Genomic DNA, 20,928 nt, shown 5'->3' with positions numbered 1-20,928 from the left:
GGTCATATGTGGCATGACAAGCTCTTGGCCCAGTTCCTTGATGAATAGCTGCCATGCATTGCACCCAAGAAATCAGGGTATTGTGCCGTGAAGTTGGTGTAAGCATGGAGTGTGGTAACATCCAGCACATTTGGCCACCTCTGTGTACTCCACCTACATGTTTAGGTGTGAATCATCTGATCCATTGTGTCTACTCCTGATTTTGTTTTGCGCTAGTACTGGATCACTTCTGGTTTCTTCTTCACACTGTTGTCATCCACTGCTCTGTCATCATGCATGGTGCTCAGGAGGACAACAGCCTTCACCGTGGTCATGTTGCCATTCTATGTGGAGGGTCAAGATATGTCAAGTAATCTTCAAATATTATGTACAGTTATCTTTCACAATATATTAAATAGTTTCTTAAGGTAAAAGTACAAAATAACACTTAAAAGAGTCAAATGTGCAAAAGCATCCTGTTGAGTTGTGACATGGCCTGAAGTGTGGCATGTGAAAAGTAGACCACAATAAAATTATTCCTAACTGCAAATATTTACAGATCAAAGGTTCTTGGTCCAAATCACTGCTCAATCAATTATTTTTTAACAAAATTATTATTACAGTATGTCTTTTTTAAATTTGTATCGCATTTTTGACCCATTTGTGTAAACCTGATGTAGTGATACAAAAACAGTTTAAATTAAAAAGGGGGGAAGAAAAATAATGATTTATGTTAATGAAAAACAAGATATTTAATGAATAATTGGAATATTAAATGATTTAATACATTGATTTCCAAAAATATAGCAAAGAAACCCTCAGCCATGCATGAAATAACATTGTAGGTCAAAATGGGTCATTATTGAAAAAGTAAGAAAGGAACAATGAAAATAAGACTGTCATGATCAAAAACAAATTAACTGAGGAATACCTGGAATTCTGAATCATTCAAGAAATTAATTGCAAAGAACTCACTTTTGACCCATGTTGTGTATCAAAGGGATGACGCTTTGTTGGAGCCCAAGGGAAAATTCAGTTTTCCACTTTTATTGTATACAAACATTACGTATACACGTTAGGTGCGAATATAGATATGCACAAACACATGCGACTGCCAGGTTGTCCGGAGCCAAGGAGCAGTGGGTGTTTGACTAAGGACACCTCCCAAGCCAAGTCCCCACAGACTGAGCTACTGCCGCCCCCTAAACACCAGCAGTGGAAACGTTTAGTAAGTCACTGACAACATCACTTTGATATATTAAAGTTATAGATCAAAGCAAATTGGTTAGATTTTTTTATAATAAGGAAATACAGTATTTGCAGTTCATATTTTCAGTTGATGTATACACATCTGAAGATCAAAGAGTGGCAACATGGGCCCATCTCCATAAACCTGCTTACAGAGAGATGGAGAAGGATTTTCAACCAGGTTGTCAAAAATAAGAAATGTAATTTGGTAAAATAGTGTTTTATTTGACTGGCCATCTTGCAGGGTACATAGGTTTCCATAATTAAAACATGAGACCAAGCGACTCCTTCACGAAAAACATAAATATGATTGAATTTTAACCAAGCAGCTTGGTGTGTGTAGAGCTCTGTGTTATTATACATCAGCAGCCTGGTTGCTTTTGAGGTGATTTACTGAAGGAAGACGTTGACAGCTGCGCTATAGCCTACTGAAAGGCTGCAGGATAAATGTTATGAAGTCAAAGTTAAGTTGCTTTGGGAGCAGAACCAGCCTTGCTCTGGAGGAAAATGAGCACATAGAGAAATAATAGTTTATACACCCTGCAAATAAAAATGAAGCAAATAGATTACATGTTCAAGTTTTAAACAGAAATAATCACGATGGCCTATGGGAAGACGGCGTTTGTATTTTTAAACATGAAACGCCATCTTCCCATAGGCCATCGTGGTTTAAAAATAAAATTCTTATTGCACTTACAGCTAATTCAATCACTTTCAATAGTCTAACTCACAATTGTCTCTTCATTACACATCCATCAAACACATAGGCTTCGAGTAGGCCTGATAAGAAAGGATGTTCTGCAATCAGGGTCAAGGCAATAAAAAAGGTAAAGTGTTTTATTGTGAAACTTTTAAGCGGAAGTCTCATTTCTTTTTGTAGCTAGCTTGTTGATGGCATTAAAACTGTTGGTGATGCTGTCAGTTCATAATGCTAGCACTACAGTACAGTACCTGCCTTTGAATGAAGATATGTGGCAGCGCGAGGACAGTGCTGTTTCACATCAGAGGAAGTGTCCGGCGAATGCACGCGCACCATTTTTCGGAATATGAACATACATGGAGTCATTTGAGAGCCATGCGTTTTCTCCCACAGTTGGCAGGCAGGTATTCTCCCACAGCCAGGCTCGCACCGGGGAAGCATTTGATTCGGCACCGCCGCTGGATGGTGATTTAGCATGAATGCTAGCTAACTAATGAACAGCACGCTGTTTATAAGTCTGTACAGGCAGCGTTAACATGCAGCGCGAAAGGTTTTGTTAAATATTATCAATTGTCGTTATTCGCTTCATGGGTGGCACACACATGTCCGTCCAGAAGTCAGAACCTCCAGACAGAAACTCTGTGTGACGTCAGCTTGCATTTCTTACCAAAGGAACCGTGACGTGAGGGTTTCTTTTTAAACATTCATTTGAGTTTGAAGTACGCTCTACCCTGGCTTTTGTCTTGTAGGCAGGTAAATGACACTCCAGGTATGCAGGTCGGATAATGTTGATACAGGAAATGGAGCAGCTCTTCAGACAGAACCGAGCCAGGACTGCCGCCCTCCGGCTGCGTGTGGACCTGACGGCTCCTCTGTACCATGGAACACTGAAGCAGCTATCCTACACTCTCTGCACCCGGCTGTAAGGACTCCACACGTCTGTCCCGAGTTCTGTGTTGCCCCCTTAACCGTCTGTCGTTTGGACCAGCGTGATCTGCCTTCTTTTCAACCAAAGGAAGTTTTTTTGTTGTTGAAGTAAACACAGACTGTTGTCTTACACAACCTCAAGTTCCAAAGCATTCTCACACCGAGGACCCTTGCCTTGTTTTACAGGGGACCTTATCTTTCCACCTCTGTTGCTACCGTCACCAGAGGCGGGACTCCTTTAGCTAAAATCTGTGGAATGAATATTTTCACCTTTTGACACAGATCGCTAAGGGCCTTTCCTCTCACAAAGCTTGGGGGAGAACTCACTTTTTTAAAACCATCCCCCTTTTTGTTATCCCACCAAGAAAAAAAAAGAAAAAAAGACCATGAATTGAAGACTGAACTGAAAGCCTTAGTGAGAGTCAAGTTTACAGGGAGGTAGCCATGCCTATTAGAAAAAAAGGTGAGTGACTGTGCCACAGGTAATGAGCTGTAGTTTATTCAAGCTTTCATCAGATGATCTAAATAGATGTCACCTCATCAACATATTGTGTTAGTCCCTTCATTGTTTGAACATGACAATGCTGCCTGCTCAAACACAATGCTTAGTGTAGTTTTCTGAGAATTTATCACTTTACACTTAAACGTTGGACCTCTTCTGGCTGAATCGGAGCGAATCTCTGCCGCCAGGTTCCAAAATGTTGGAGAGCATAAAGCACAAGAGTGGAGGCAGTTATAGCGTAAACCTACAGGCCCAGGCTTTTGAAAGTGGTAAACGGTCTGCATGTATATAGCGCTTATCCAGTCTACGCAACCCCTTAAAGCGCTTTTACAACACAAGGCAGCATTCACCTGTTCACACAGAGGCAGGGGTTGCCATACCAGGTGCACCTGCTCAGAGAGAGAACAGTCACACACCGTTGGCCATTGAGAGTAACTTGGGTTCAAGCTTTGAAATGTTGACAGCAGGGGCTGGGAATCAAACCGGGGCCTTCTGCTCGGAGGACGACTCTACTACCCACAGTCACACCCTCAATATTTGATGTATCACATAGTGCTGGCATTTTGGAGTAGCTGGTGTATTTTTTTCATCTTGCACAACATTATCAAATGCAATTCATATTTTTTATGTAAAGTTTTAATGTTTATTTTGATGTAAATGTATATTTTTAGACTGAAAAAAAAAACAAAGCAAAGTGTCTGTTATTCACCTTTGTGTTGCAGACACAGCGCGGGCCCTCGGGCTGTTGGAGGAGTACTGTACTAAACTGAGGAGGCCAGAGGAGCAGCAGCTCAAAACTGCCATCCAGAGAGTCATGGGGATCTTCAAAAGCAACCTGTTTGGAGCTCTTCTTGGTGAGTCACTGAAGCACAACCGATACACCAAGCTGCTGTCTTTCAAGTAAGGGGAAAAGTCATTCAAAGCAGTGTCACATTCTTCTAAGTATTAAAGTTGAACATAACTGGCTCTGTACTAGCCTACTTTGTCTTAATAAGCCTTTAATAATAGAACCACTGCTCTGGCATCATCGACCTCGCTCGTGTTAAACTCTTTATATGTTTACTCATAGGAAATGCAGCTGTTTATAAAATAAAGTGCTCTCCAAAGTTTGGACTCTTTTGGAGAGCCGTCATCCCAGTTCTGTGACTTGCTGTCATTGTTCGGCTTGGTGAATGTGTCTCTCTTCTCCGACCATGAGCCCCCCTGAATATACCTCCCCCCCATCCTATGGACCTCATTGTCCTCTGTGTGTTAGAAACTGAGCCCTTTTTACCGTACTTTGTGGATGTGTGCTCTATACTGGTTTAGGATGAGTCGTATAACAAATAGTTTACACGAGCACACGATGATCTTATTGCTGATCTCAGGGTTCACCAGGTTGGTGCATTAAACTAAAACTAGTAAAGTTTTGGTTAAAAAATGTTCTGTTATATTTCCACATTTTTTAAATATTACAATAATATTAAAGTATAAAGTAATGTTACAAGATTTTACATTAGCTAGGCACAACAGGGTAAAGGAAGCAGTGCTCTGTTTAACCAAGGCTCACCACATAATGACAGCAGCAACAGTTCAGGGACAACTTATTGCTATCCTGCAACACACGGGTGTTCGACAAAATGCAGTTTATTTATGTTACACAAGAAAAACAAGAAAAAAACCAACGTAGGAGAAATGCTTTCCTCTAGTGCCTCTTTTACCAGGACGAATGTCAACAGCAACAACAATATTTATATTGTCAAACCTGTTTGAATTATCCTCATCAGCCAGGATCAGGGCCAATCCAGTTCTAGCTTACACTCATATTTTGGTTACTTTACTTTTAAAGTACAATATTTCATTCCTGTGGAAAACATACAAATATATACAGTTTAGCCTCCACTGGAAATTCATTGCTGTTTCCCTGACAAATTCCTAAGCTGTGAGCTAATTGCAAAACTGGAGACTGTGCACATACAAAGATGCTGGCTGTTCCTGATTGTGCAGTCTGTACATCTTTCTAATCCAGGTGACTTCTCATACTTTGTGTGGTGGTCACTTTAAGGCAGGCAGTTTATTTTCCAGTCAGCAAGAACACAACTTTATCCACACTTTTTCAACTACAGTGTTGAATACAAAATCCTTGCACACATTACTTTTAAGATGGTTGGTTGACATTGCTATCCTTTCTACAAAGCAAATAAAATGTATTTTTAAGCAATGCCTGAGCTCATATCGTCTTCCTGTTAGTGTTTACTAATTCCTCTGTCTTCTACCCTCTTTCCTTCTCTTGAACTGTTTTTCTTTCAACGACAGTTTTCCCATCATGAATCCAAAGTGTCATGCTCTCCACAAATATGAAAGTCTATAGTCAATGTTTGTTGCCCACTGCTGATGTTAAATCAACCAGACTTCTTTCAGCGGATTGATATAATGCACATAGTCCCTTGATCCTCCTTAGCAACGGTCTTGTAATCCTGAGCAGCGGTGTGTTAGCAAGTATTAACACCCTCTGAAATTGATCGATCAGAATTGTGTACTAACTAAGTCGGTGTAATCATACTGTATATGAACTATTTGCTTATTAATTGCAAGTGATATCGTCACTGCAAAATTCAACAATGTTATTGCATATGGTGTGTTTTCCTGGCTAGTGGCAGCTGAACTGACTGAACTTCTAAGGGTTTGTTTTGTATTCACTGCTGCTTGTTTACGCTGTCCAATACCCACTTCACAACAGGGAATTGACTCACAACATTCACAAGTTGCTTTGTGGACTTCTAGCTCAGTTCTCCTCCTTTTATGCACACACACATCCCTCACACCACACTGACACCTTCAGATAGATTTGTTTTTCTGCAGGCCCCCTCATTTTTATTTGAACATACTGTTGAGACAAAAGAAACAAGATAATAAAACATCCATTCAACAGTAATGATAATGTGAACATACTGTATATAATAAGATGGATACAAGAAAAGTTAGTTTGAATCATGTTATTTTAGTTTCATTGTCCCTTTCTATCATCCTTGCACTCTATTTTAATTGTCCTGTATTTTTATACATGAAGCCAAAAGCTATTCCAGACTGTGAGGATGTTGCTGACTCCTCAGCACTTTTCTCAACCCCCAGTTTGCACCTCCTCGACTCCTTGCCTTGCGTCTTAGTCTCGCCCACAGGAGAAGCAAGCAGTTGAGTCGACGCATCATGAATTTAAAGAAATGTTCTTGAAGTGGTCACTTGAAATTGGTGTCAACTACATATGACTGTAGACAGCTGCACAGCTGTCCATTGTTTTGTAATACAGCGTCTGTCAAAAGATACCGGGACAATCTATGTCACAGAATGAAATGAATGGATGAATCATGTAATGGCCTCACAAATCTTAAAGGTCTCCTATTATGCTATATTTGAACAATATATTGTAATATATCTATACAAAACATGTCTGTGAAGTGTTTTGCTCAAAATACCAAACAGATCCCCCATTGTAGCGTGCCTCATCCCCCTCCATTTCAGCCCTGTTCCTGAAGTGCTGATTCTGTGACTGTAGCTTTAAATTTGAGCTGAGCTGAAGCTGGCCAGGCTAAGGCGCGCATGCATGAACTCTCTGTGAAGAGTGAAGTTTCTAACAGAGAAACTCAGCTAAACGCTGCCGTGATTAAACGCCATGTTATGTTCCAAACCACATCCAGCTTTATTTCTGAAACAATACTCAGTGTTTACCACTAGAGCAGAGACATTATATGTATTATATAAACAACAACACTAAGTCCCTCCTGCAGACATCCTGATGAATTCACACACACACAGCTGGGGAAGGGGTTCAGCTCGCCAACTGTATATGGGGGACGATAGGTTGGGACGTGTCACGTGGGCGGGACGTTGCCAGGAGTTCAACGTCAAGCCAGCCCACATTTCCGATATGACTTCATAGCGTAAGCAAATCTGGATCAGCTCGTTTGTACTCGTTTTTAGAGATGTGGTTAAGGAGGAAAAGAGAGAGGGTTTTATTTTCTGACCCTTTGTGAGTCTACTTACACACCGGGGACACATATTTATGTATAAAAGACAGCAAAAAGTGTATTTGGCATAAAGGGGACCTTTTAAGATGAGATAAGAATTACTTTATTAATCCCAGACTGGGAATTTTTTGTTGAATTGTTCTGAATTATAACAACATAAGCCTATGATCCCACAATCAAACAATAATGTAATAGATATTAATGTAAACATATGGACAGCACATCTGAGACAACGTAGATTTCTACCGTGACTGAGTCCCTGACTAAAGAATTACTGCACACCCTCCTTTCAAAGCATCTATACAAGGAACCCAGCTTCTGGAAATAATTTCACAGCCCAAAAATAAAAAGGACCTGAATATATATATATATATATATATATATATAAAAACCTTTTTTAAATTGACCTTCATTTCTTATCACACATTTCTTTGGCTTCCTTGCATGTTCCTTTATTCAAAAATCAGTGTGATAATCCAAAATAAATATTTTCCAAATAATAGTTATTAACTGTGTGGACAAACCCTATTAGGACACGTTTTTCATGTAATGTGTGGATTACATGTTAACATCTTTCCCTCGTTTGAATGATTACATAATATCCTGCGACATATGTTCTCCAGGAGCCCGCTCATATCTTTCACTCATAACGTTGTGCATAAAGAAATGTTCCTACAGAGCAAACGACATAACTTTTCACGAATGACCAACAGCCTCTTGGTCATTTATTCATCAATTTTCCATATGACTATTAAGTAAAAGCAAGCAGTGACATATGCTTTCTACATGTTTGAATTTGGCGTTTTGTCATTTCTTTAACAATGGACTTTTTTATGGCCTCTTTGTTTTTTCTTAATCATTGCAAAGCTTTGTTCGTAGTCATTATTTAAGTAAACATTTTTTTCAATTCAGTACTCACCCAAGAAATATCTTATGGATTCCTTTGACAGGGATGATGACAAACAATTGGTCTCTGCATTAAAACAGAGTTACAACTGCAATACTGGAATAAATGCCTCCATAAATAGATGTAATCATTTTACAAAGCATTAGGTGCTGTCTAATCCGGCCAGTGGCGTGAGTGCTCCAGCTAAACCCCATCACTGGAGAGTGGATCCGTGTGTGGATTAACCCACTCACCATGCCCACCACTCCTCCATCACTCTGTGGAGTAGAAGGCTTTGCTGCTTTGCTTTCAGCGCCAGCTTTTTACTTCCTTTGCGTTAAAGTTCTTTCAGGTTGACAATGTCACCCCACATCTTCTCAATTCTGAAAATGAAGTGATGAGGTTGTTATGGTCTCCTAAACATGTGTTTCCAAGTGAACACCTCCATCAGCTCCCTTATAGATTTCTATTTGAAATGTCCATACCTCTGTGTCATCATTTCTACAGAGCCCATTCTCATGGTGCAGTGAGTAAATATAATGTAACTGATTGTGTTAAAATGAAGTAAACTAAATTAATTTTGCAAATTTAAAAAACATCTGAACTTATTGTTTAATCATAATTATACATTTGAACACTGCTTGCTTATAATATACATATTAAATTGTAATCCATTATCTGATTTGACTCTTTCTTCTGCTAGCTTAATATGATTGGGTCAAGACATTTGAAATCAAATGATTTCTATTAAAACGTTTAAACTCTGAATGAGTAGAAATAAACAAACAGCTTTGTGTTAGTCAACATGTGCTTGAGAATTGCCCAATAGTGTTATTAAAATACATTTTAGTTGACTGTTGTGATAGTTGACTTGGTAACGATTGAATGTTGCTGCTGTAAACTCACTAACTATCCAGGGAACGCACCTTATTTATTACCTTATAACAGGAAATTCCTGAGCTTAGAGAAATCCTCTGTATGTTCTTTTTAACTAGCCGCTAATAGGCAGTGGATGTTGATACTAAATAAACAAATATGTTGACCTGCAGATGACAGTCCCTTTTAGAATGTTAGATATAATATCACAGCAGCCATGCCTTTGTTCATTATGTTTCTTTAGCTCACTTTTTGGTGGCCTTTGCCTGACAGCTCATTTTGCCTTGCCATTCAAAGGTACCAACGTGTTTGTGAAATTGTGACCGCTGACCTGGAAACTGAACATCTGTAATATATTAGTCAACAAGCTCTATAGTGGTTTGATGAACAAGGCTGGTGGGTCCTTTAAATAGGAAGTGTGTCTCTGCTTCCTGAGAGGGTTTCTGTCCTGGGAGGCTTCATTTTCTTTAATCTACTCAGTGTTAATTGAATGTTACCCAGACAGACTCAGAAAATGTCTCTTCAGTACTGATTCTTGTAGGAAGTCCTTTTGGATTTGGTTATACTTTTTGCACTGGATCCTGGCATTGATTGAGTTTGCAGGTGCTGTGATGAATGTGTATATTTAAATCCCATATTTCAACATCAGTATTTGTATCTTTTTTACCTTTGGTTTGCACTAACGCCTCACATTGTTGCAGTATTCAGTTGGCGTGTGTTTGGTTCCAATCATTATGCAGTGGATTTGTGGTGCAAAGTTAACCAACTCAAGACTGTGTGATATTTGATATGGGGTTTAAGCATGGTTTTTCCAGATTACCCGTTCCATCCATAGCCAATATTGTCAACCATCGATAATTAATTGTTATGATGCAAGATTATTTGGGAACTTGGGAAGTTTTATCTATATGCAAGATTACAAAGTAAAAGGAGTTCAAACACAGTTGTTATGCTTTTTGCACTACCCTTTATTTTATCTGTTGCAAGTGAAATGTTGGGAACATACAATCACTTTTGGACTCCAAGAAAGTGCTTCTTTTTATCCAGTTTCTATCTATCCATCATCATGACATGTAACAGTTTGTCTTATTGCAATATGGGCTAATAAAGCTAGCTTGTGTGTCACATCAGTCATACGTAATCTTGTGATTTAGTATGGCTCTAACTGTGTCAAAGGTCACGAAAGTCATTGTTAGGTTTTAAGGGTTTCATGTGTACTTAATGGATTACGGGACTCCTCTTGAGCTTTGGATCAGAGAGATCATCTGTTTGAGTTCATTTACTACTGTTTGTATATGTCTGCTCCTGTCAGTGTTGGGTTAACAACATCACAACATTGGACTAGATTCGTTTTAACACACCTTTACATCACTTTTACAGGGACTGAAATAGTGTTTGTCCCTGGCATTAAGGTAATCACAGCTCAGTAAGAGTTGGTAAAGAACACTGCCATTGTGTGGAGAGAGAGAAAGAGAGACGGATGTTTTCCTTTTATTATACACTGAGTGAAGCTTTTATTTTCACGTGTTCTTTGAAAAAGATTTCCCTGCTCCAGACATGGAATTCTATGCAGCGTAAAGACTTGTACATTCAGAAGAGATTTGTTTGGGCAATGACATGCCTCATAGAATGAGTTTATATCAAATATTGACTGGATAAATGGTAGGCAGTTTGTATAGAGTTAAATGTATATAATATAATGTATAATGCATGTTCACAGCAGAAGATCTTTTTAAATTAGTTTCCTGGTTTTGATTTCTGGAACGTCACCCTACCCATCTAGAGGTGTTGGGTCTGGTCTAGTGTTCAGTATAACAGCTCGATTTGCCAAAGTGACAATGAGGAAAAGTGTTTCTACCGTAATGAAGTTTGTTTAATTCATGTTTTCATACTTTATGTGCACACACAACACAATATATATATATATATATATATATATATATATATGTCTCATTAAGGTGTGTTCATACCCTTCATCTGCTACTCAGCATCGTCCGTTGAGCTTCAGTGTAGTTTGTGTGGATGCCTGTTAGACATGCATGTATTTGGTTGAAATGTAGTTCCAGCAGAGGGAGCCAGAAGACTGGGTTTACTGTTGTTTACATCACCCTTCACTGCACCACATCTCACTCATTTCAAGATCGATTAAAGGAAGGCTTGCTGCTTCTTTCTGAGCAAGATCATCTGGAGTTGTGCAGATCTAGAGTCTAAAGTCTCTGTTAGCTTTGTGTCCACATGCTGAAACCATGTAGCAGTTTTTAACTAAGGATTGTGTGAGGCAGGTTGAGGCTTTATCTTTGTAGAACTTGAACTTGTAAAAGGTGATTTCCCTTTGATATAATAGAAGAGGTTGTCCATCTGTTTAACTTAATGGTTGGCAGATCTCAGTCCTTCATTCTCATCAGCACTGTCAGTAAAGTTATTCCTCCCACACTTGTGAGGTCATTACAACACCCACACTGACTGAGCTGCCCCTGCTGCGACGGACTGTGCTGTTCCTTCACCTCATGACTGACTTTTCAGGAAATTGAAGGCACACACGCATTAGAGCCATATGTGTCTGTTTATAGACAGCCATTATGCTGGAGGCAGTGAGGAGGCAGTACATTACCATGGAGCTGTGGGTTATGATTCATCAATTACAGTGTTCTTCGAATGCAGGTCCTCTGCTTCATCTCGTTTGGTCCCTTGATTATACAAGCCAAGATAATTGTGCTTCACAATATTATCCCGTTATTCATTAAAAACTATCTTAAAATGGCAATGCAACGTAATGGAATTAGCAACGATCCTAATCTGTAAATAAGGTCATAAATCATCATTCATGAGCCGCTCCTCAATACTTGATCGCAAATAACAACATTGTGTGAGTCGGTTCTCTCTTACATGATGAAGAACAGGTCTTTACCACGGCAGCGAGCTAGACATCTTTTTTCATTCCCCATATTGGCTCATATGAGCTTATTGCAGATTTATTGGCATATTTGCTGGTAGAACATAATCAAATCTCAGTGGATTAATAATAAAGGTGTGTTTTGATAGTGTTGCTATCTGTCCCCCAGGGAGTACTGACACTTTTTTTAAAATAAATGTATTTTAAGCAGTATTCCTGACAATAATGTATTCCGGACAGGTAATTAGTATTTTTGCTGATGACAAATCAGTCATTATTCTCCAGTATTATCACACTGTGTTAATAATAATGTTCTCACATTGTTTCAAATGTATACAGTAAGGGCATAATATCATTTATGTCTCAGTTGATGACAGTTATAAATCAGCAAGTGTCTTTTCTAGGGCTGAACGATTTGGGAAAATAATGTAATTTTTTTCCTCAATATTGCAATTGCGATTTAATATGCGATTATTTTTTCAAGGTCCTCTTCTCATGTATTTTTCAACAAACACAATAAATCAATGGTGATTACAATCGTGAACCTCGTGAGGTAGCAACAGTAGCGAGGCACGTTCTGCACAATACCTGACGTTGCGCAGCATCTTCCTTTTTAAAGCCAAAATAATTCCACACAACTGACGTGCCGCCCCTCTTTGGTACCAAACTTCCAGCCGTGCACTCTTCTGACGAGCCTGAGACCATTGTGCAACAGGTTCAAGCGCAGCGTTGACTTCTTTCCCTGCCTGCTCGGCTTCGCTCGGCTCCGCTCGGCTCGCTCGCAAGTCACGTGACCAGATCACGTGACCAGTCAAATCGTAGCCTTTGCGGTTGGAAAATCCCGTTTTGTCATATCGCGATATTATTGCAAATGCAATTAATCGTTCAGCCCTAATCTTTTCATCAAATAATATTGAATCAGCTGGCGTTTCAGTTGGTATTAAGGTTGATGTTATCATGGCATGTGCATCAACAGTAATAAAAAAACTGACATGAGTGTGTCTGTGAGTTCAGGGGAGAAAAGAGCATTCTGGCAGTGCTGTCACACTGCACTTGTGTTATTAGATAATAAGATTTGTTAATAGTTATGGGACATTATCTGAAAAGCTTAAAGCTGATGTTTTTTTTAATACTCGTGAATGAAACATGCATTTCTACTGGAAACATGCTTTAGTTGATACAGTAAATGTAACATGTAATAGTTATGTACATGCATTTTCGTCAGGTTAATAATTGTGTTTATTCTGCCGATTTTCTCTCATTCCTGTAGCGGTCATTGTTAGAAACATTGAAGCCTGCAGCCTCAAAGGCAGGGGTCTCAGTGGGGAGTTGCATTATATGACACTATGACAGGCTTGAAGACATATAAGGACTTAAAGGATATTTCTGCGTCTCTAATAATGGATGTTATTTTATTAGTTAGGGCCACGTTTTCAGTCTAATCCATCAAACACATGAGCAGACATGCAGTCGCTTTCAAGTTCTTTTGTCACGACTGGGGGAAAAGGACCCAGGTGCAGAAGCAATAGAGGAGGCAGGGGTACAAACGTGTAACAAAGGCAAGCTTTTATTTATAAAAAAGCTGATAACAAAAATGCAGAAAAAGTTACAATGAAGGGAAAGTATCAAATGAAAACACAGACAAACCGGTGGAAAAGGGAGGGCTGACAAGTGGGATCCAAATCATCACAGGGCAAACGGGCAAACAACAACGACGACGCAACAAAGGACACAAAGGAAAGACAAGACTAAATACAGAGGAGGGTAATCACAAGACAAGACATAGCTGGAAAGGGGAGGTGAAACACAGGGGCAACAGGTGAGCACAATCAGACAGGAGGAAAACTAAAGACAAGAAGTAAACTAGGCAAGACAGGAAGTGACAAAACAAGATACTTTTCAAAATAAAACTCAACTATAAATACAACGGCTGAGATCCTAACATCTTTCAAAGAAAATAATGCTGAAAAGTAAACTTTTTACCCAAACATTCCTGTGAAACATTCACTAAAGTTTACAGAGCTAGCTGGGCTCATTACCACTAATGCAATCTTAATAAAATGCAAAAAAATAATGAATCAGTGCTTGATTTGTTAACTTAGTGTTGCATTTAATCTTTCTCTTTTCAAATGGTTCAAGTCAGTGTTATCCGCCTACAATACACTGATCCTCTGCTAAAATAGAGATTCTCCTTGACTTTTGACTTTCACATTTTCTTGCATAGTGGTGATGCTGGTGCTCTGCAGGTAACTAGAGCCATACTATAGCGTCCTCAACACCCTCCACTGTTTTGCAATTATTTGGAACTTTAAAAGCTTTGACTCTGGCTGTGAGCAGCTTAAACCTTCTTAAAAGCCCTCCACCCCCATACAGTTCAGCTATGTTATTTCTTATAGGAAAAAGTGTTCACATACAGAACAAACTAGAGAGCAAAGGAGTTTACATTAAAGGTCCCCAATTATGTCAAATGCACCTTTTGCTGTCTTTTATACATAAATATGTGTCCCCGATGTGGAAGGAGACTCACAAAGGGTCAGAAAATACAACCCTCTCTCTTTTCCTCCTTACCCACACTTCTAAAAACGGGGATACAAACGAGCTGATCCAGATTTGTCCTGGTTATGATGTCATAATGGGAATGTGGGCTGGCTTTACACTGAACTCCTGGCAACATCCCGCCCACGTACCAACCTGTAGTCCCCCATATACAGTGGGCGAGCTGAACCCCCCCCCCCCCCCCCCAGCAGTGTGTCTGTGTGTTCAGCAGGATGTCTGCAGGAGGGACTTAGAGTAAAGTGAAGGTTCATTGTACATCTTATGTGGTGTGCACATTAAAACACAGGATCCAGCAGGCCGTTCAACATTTTATTCTTCTGATAATTCTGATGATTCACAAGGGGTTCGTTCACTGTGGATGATTTTGTCTAAAAAAAAGAATATTTACAAGCTATTAGAAATCTTACAAGAATAACCAAAATAATAATAATTTTAAATAATCTTCAGGATTTCACTTACTTATAATATGCATCCACTGGATTAAAGTGTTTTCCTTTCTTTCAACAGGTATAATAGGAAGAGGGTAAGGATCTAACATAGACAAAACAATCTGTTAGAGTTAAACTAAACTTTATAAACAAAGTCCAAACAATTTGCTGCTCCATGAGCCAATTTACAGTCCCTTCGTTCCTTCAGTCAGTCTCTTGGGAGGAAGGAAGTGAGTGACAGGCCTGAAGGGCGGAGCTTTAAAAGCTTTGGTGGGGGAGTGGTCTACACTTGATTGGCAGGAGTGGTGGTTCAGGTTGAGAGGGTAGAGACTTTTGGTTTTTAACAAAAGTTGTCACTGTTCTATTGGTAAACACTGGAGAAAGAGCAAGCTATGTGCTGTATCAGAAACAATGCGCCACGTGTTCTGGAAGTATTATGGACTGTGTTTACATTAGCAAGCATCGCTAACACTCAGAGCTAACGCTGTACTGGAGAGACTGTGTGTAATATAAAGGTCCTGTCCTTGTGGTAAACCGAGAGAGATAAATGTTTGAGCTCCACACTGTTTCAGAAATAATGCTGCATGTGGTTTGGAACATAATATGGCATGTAATCACGGCAGCGTTTAGCTGAGTTTCTCACCTGCGTGAAGCTGCCCCCCCCCATTCAAAATATTAAAATAGCACTGTTGTTCGTTTGTGCCGTAAACATTTTCGTTTGTGCTATTAAGGCTTTTAAATTATTAAAAAATACATTTTCTGACCAGTGATGTAGCGCAGCCCCCCCGCCCCCCCACGTCCAAATCTCTCCAAACTAGTCGCTATCGTTTGTGCTGGTTTATGCTTTTATGGTTTTAAAGTTATTACTGTTTTATTCTTCACACGCGTGACATCACCAGCCCACTCCACCCACCCGTTATGTAAGCATGAAGAAACCACATCAGCATTGTGCTTCTCAAAGGAAGCTGCCAGTACATTTGCCCAGAGAAAGGGTTTCAAAGAGGATGCTCATCTCAGATCTGCCGTAGATTTGCTTAGGCAGCATTCAAACGGTTCCCGTCGGTTCTGTGAGTCCATGTTCTAGTGGTCCATGTTGTTACAGTCACATAGAAATTAATGGAGTGAATTATTTCTTACACTCTGACAGACCATGATTACTTTTTCTTTTGATATTCACTTTCACTTACAATAGGTTCAATTGTGAATGCAGCACGCGTGATGCAAGAGTGAAGACTGTCTCAGAAGGGTCGGATTCACTTTTTTTGTGTGCCATGTGTCACAGGGATTCAGGTGCTGCACTCTGTGAACAGAAACGATTAGAAGCCAAGGTGGCTTTTTTAAAAAATGTGTCAACTCTGAGGCATGGACCCGAACGCACGACTCAAACACAAAAGGTTTTAAGGAAAAGTCTTTACTGGGGTTTGCACAGTAAACAAGGTTTCAAAAACAAAATCACTCTTCTGAGGTAAACGTACTAAACTATTTGGGAAACAAAATCACTCTTGAGCAAACTAATAAACAAAGACAAGGCACAGGAGTAAAACCGTAACAAGAACCAGGCTTGATGATAGTGCTGGTTGTCGGACTCACGAGATAAACTGACCTGGCACAGGACAAGGGGAGACTAGGGGTACGGTGGAATTGTCCAAAAATCAGCTCCTATCCTCTTCTCCTCTGCTCTATTCCTTGAATTTGTGTGAAAGGTCACAGGGTTAAGGAATAGTGGATAGGAGAATTCAAAAGGATTTAGGAAAAGAGACTGCGGTGCTTTGAAAATCCACCTGCACTTACACTATCCCACATATTTATGATGCTCCAGCGGACGTTGTTAATGTGCGTCTGCTGTGGGGAACTACAGTTCTCTATACAGGACTACTGAAAGACTACAGACTCTGCACCGTGCTCTGATGGTGTTTATGGTATGGTGCTTTATGAACGAGGACAAGAGAGACATCTCCTTTCCTTTCCTAAGGGAAGGTCCAGTGTTTCCTAAGCTAAAGGAGGACTGCAAAAGGAATTTTAAGAAAGTAAAAAAAACTTGTTTCTGGGAAGGAAGTCTTATTTTTCTTCTAAAAAGATAAATAACCTTGTTAAGAATATTTTGTTTAAGAAAAGTATTCTTACTTTAAGACAATATATCTTAATTTTTCTTATTAAAAAAATGATATCTTATATTGAGATAGATTTAACCAGGAACAAGCTGAAGCATTGGTTTGCATAAATTTCGGGAATGGAACAGATTTTTTTGTTCTTATTTTAAGAAATAAATCATCACACATCTCAATTTAAGAATCTCATGAAATGATACCAATTTCACATATCTTTTTCATTGTCGAGAGCTGCATCATCACTTTTCACATTGCCATTGAGACAACTTTGGTGTGGAATACAACACACACACACACACACACACACACACACACACACACACACACACACACACACACACACACACACACACACACACACACACACACACACACACACACACACACACACACACCAACCAGAGATGGAAATGAACTTTTTTGCCCCCCGGCCACTGTGGCTGGTGGATTCTAAAATCGACCAGCCTCTCAACTTTTTTACCAGCCACTTTTTATAATAATATATATATGCGTTAATGTTTACAATATGATAGGGTATATTCTTTCATTTCTAATCAGTAGGCCTACCAACTAGTTTTTCATCAGAATTGATTATACAATAAGTAGGTGCTACCAAGGAACTGAGTTGCAAATGTTACACTCTTACTGCATATGATATGATAAACAATACACAAGTATCTGCCATGTTAAGTAATGTTTATTCTGGGAAACATTGTGCCATTAAACTTCATAAATGTACCTATTTCCTCAGGAAAAGGTTAACACTTTCAGTCACAGACAACACAAGCACAAGCCACTTGCAACCATTACAAATACAAACCATAGGCATAGACAGTGCATCAAACCATCCAAGATGCTTAATAGAAAAGGATGATCTCCAAAACATCAGCGAGAAAACTTTTAGAGAAGTCACCACAGCTCAGCATGTTCAACCCTGAGTCCACACACACAGAAGAATTAGTTTTCCTCTTCCCCTCCATGAAGTCTGGTCTTCTAAACCGGATGCTGTCCTGATGCCACAGCTGAACAGCAGGGTTGGGGTCAAAGTCTTCTATAGAAGGGGTAGAGAGCTGGACGATCGAAGGTCACACAGGCTTGTTGTTATAGCCAAGACCTCCAGTCACTCTTGACCAGTTTCATCTGGCTGAAGCCTCTTTCACAGTCTGCTGTGGATGCTGGCAGAGTAAGAATTAGATCAACCATGCTCAGGATGTCAGGGCACTGGTGTCTCAAAAAAATCGTTCATATACAGCAGGTCACAGGGCCGTGCAGAGGCTCCACTAACATGTTGTTAATAACACACAGAGACGTAATGTTACCGGTATCACATATTATTCAGCCCACTTAAACGGAGCATACTTTTCATTTCAGCATACTTCAGCATATTCAGCTTTAATTAATGAGCTGCAATAAACTACATTTAGCATTTAAAGCCATACTTTAGAGGTTGTTTTGGTAAAAGTATCTCAAAGTAACGCAAAAGTAGCGTAACGCATTACAGTTCAGAGACAGTAATAATGTAATGTAACTTATTACTTTAAAAACACAGTAATAAGTCATATGTACTGTATTACATTTTGGAAGTAACTTGCCCATCACTGCCAATGACACATTTGAAAACAAAGCAGATTGTATTTTCATTCAGAATTAGGTTCTTTTCACAGCTTCATATATGTTCCAGCCAATTCAACACTCATGTTTCCACTCTTGTCTGACAAGTAGAAGTCATTGCAATACTTAAGTGTCCAGGAATACCTTTCATAAAACATCAGATGACTCTTTATGCAGCCCAACCACATCTCCCAAGTAATATTTTATAGGGACACAGACTTTATCTTTGTGATTGAAACTGCAATTTGCAGTGTAATCTACTAAGTTTTCAGCAGGTAATAGTTCAGTTGCTTTCAGACATGATTGGTATCTCTATATTATATGCCATGTAATCTTTATCATAAAAAAAAGTTGTTGTTGTTGTTGGAACTCAAAACAATATAATGATGAATTTATAACATAGTAACATAATAACATATTTGTTGCCATTTAGATTGATCCATTTAACAGAAACAGCATGGTTTACTTGGTCATGTCCAAGAAAGGCCCTCATTTTTTCTTTTAAGTATAACATGTCGTCTATTTCAGATGTGGGCCCTAGTGAACACTCACTTGAAAAAATTGGGTGCTCAGACAGACTTACATTTTGACAACATTCATACATTTGAATTGAATGAATGAATAAAGACTTGAGGGTCAGACCCACAAACACAAAGCCGATAACACAGCGCCAAATCATTTTTTCTCTTTTTACATACAGTTGATGTTTTTTTCTAGCCAAGCTGCCTTGCTGACTGACCACCTGACCCAGGGTAATTTGTTCTACCCAGAACCAACTATTTTTAAAACATCAGCCACGTCCTCACATACAATTATATTTGCCTGTCATTTTAATGTATTTTATATAGTTCAATTTGCTGATTTAGAGGAATGTATTTTGGGCAAATGCAAAGTTGTTGCAGCCGCCAACATCCTCATGCCCCCTTCTCCCCTCCCAGTGTAGAAGATGGTATAATCCAATGTGTTGAAAAAACGCGCGAAGAAGCAGAAGACGATGGTTAGGTCTCATTTGCTGCACCTGCTGATGTGGAGAACTCAACCTGTGGATATCAGTGAACTGACCTTACAGTGATGGATAAACTGGAGGAGGAAACAGTTACCACACTCAAAGGTAAGCAAAATATTTGTGTATTAGGTAGTTTTCAAATGCTGTTGTGTTTTACGTAGCTAACCTAACTTAGCAAGTTGGGTTTTCTTATGGGCTAACGTTAGCTTACTAAGATAAATGTGCTGTCATTTTAAAATATAATATATACTTTTTTATTCTTCTCTTATGTTGGTGAAAGTAGATATTAACCATCTAGCTTCAGAATAAGGCCTTGCTTTGTCTTCAGGTGCTTGGACATGTTTTATGGAGAAAAAGTGCCATTTTTAATATAGATGACATAGATGAAACCTCAGACAAGCAAAACTTTACAAATTTGTTTTACAATTGACTGTATTTATAACCTTTTATTGCAGCAAACAACTGACCTTATTTCAAATAAAATTAATTAGTTCATTTTTTAAATTAAATAATTTAGAGCAAATCACTAGTGGTAATCTATTTGTAAAAGCATATACAAGGAATTTGAATCATGAGATCAATTTCATATGGCAGTGATTGGGGAAACCTAAAGGTGCTGCAATGTAAAAATTATGGAACAATATGTTGAGTAAAATAAAACAATTGTTGATTAAAAAGTGTGTGTGTGTGTGTGTGTATTTATATGTAATGTTTACTTGTTTAATGCTGTACGTCGTTATCATCATACTATAAGTACTTTGCAACCTGTTTTTGAAAGAGCTATATTTAAATGTTAACTTTCTAATGTACACATGGTCAAATGAATTCAGTGATAAGCTGAATGTCTTGGCAATAACTCTAAATGATCTATTTCAGCTGCTTATATTGGAGAGGACTTGCTACATTCACTCTCCAGGGATGACATCAAAGACCTTTTTCCTGGTCCTACAAATTTCTTGAGGAGCCTGGCTGTCTGGCTCGTTGTGAATAAGGAAGAAAGGGACAGTTCTATGTCTATTAAAGTGTATTTAAACTGAGAACAATGCTGTGTATATCAGTAACATGTTAAGGAAACAAATCCTGCACACTTAAATAATATTACATTTATTTTTAGCCAAAGCCCCAGAGGATTAAAGCTATTCAATAAAAAAAACAAAACTAACCATTTAGCAACAATGAAGGGGCAATATTTACAAACTAGGTG

The 20,928-nt window shown here is 38.9% G+C and overlaps 1 protein-coding gene across 18 annotated transcripts in view; it reads left to right on the top strand.

The window, feature by feature from the left end:
- The first annotated feature begins 2,147 nt into the window (after positions 1–2,147).
- dlg2 (discs, large homolog 2 (Drosophila)) overlaps positions 2,148–20,928 on the top strand; it is a 186,728-nt gene continuing 167,947 nt past the window's right edge. For all 18 annotated transcript variants that reach the window (XR_010166744.1, XR_010166743.1, XM_063894821.1 and 15 more), the window contains exons 1-2: positions 2,148–3,317; positions 4,079–4,210. Coding sequence is in view for 16 of the 18 variants with exons in the window: in XM_063894821.1 (XP_063750891.1) it covers positions 3,299–3,317; positions 4,079–4,210 (151 nt within the window). In the remaining 2 variants the exon portion in view is untranslated. The remainder of the gene's footprint in view (positions 3,318–4,078; positions 4,211–20,928) is intronic.

This window comes from Eleginops maclovinus, chromosome 11, assembly GCF_036324505.1.
Source record: "Eleginops maclovinus isolate JMC-PN-2008 ecotype Puerto Natales chromosome 11, JC_Emac_rtc_rv5, whole genome shotgun sequence".
Classification (NCBI taxonomy): domain Eukaryota; kingdom Metazoa; phylum Chordata; class Actinopteri; order Perciformes; family Eleginopidae; genus Eleginops; species Eleginops maclovinus.
This window is presented reverse-complemented; position numbering and strand designations above follow the sequence as displayed.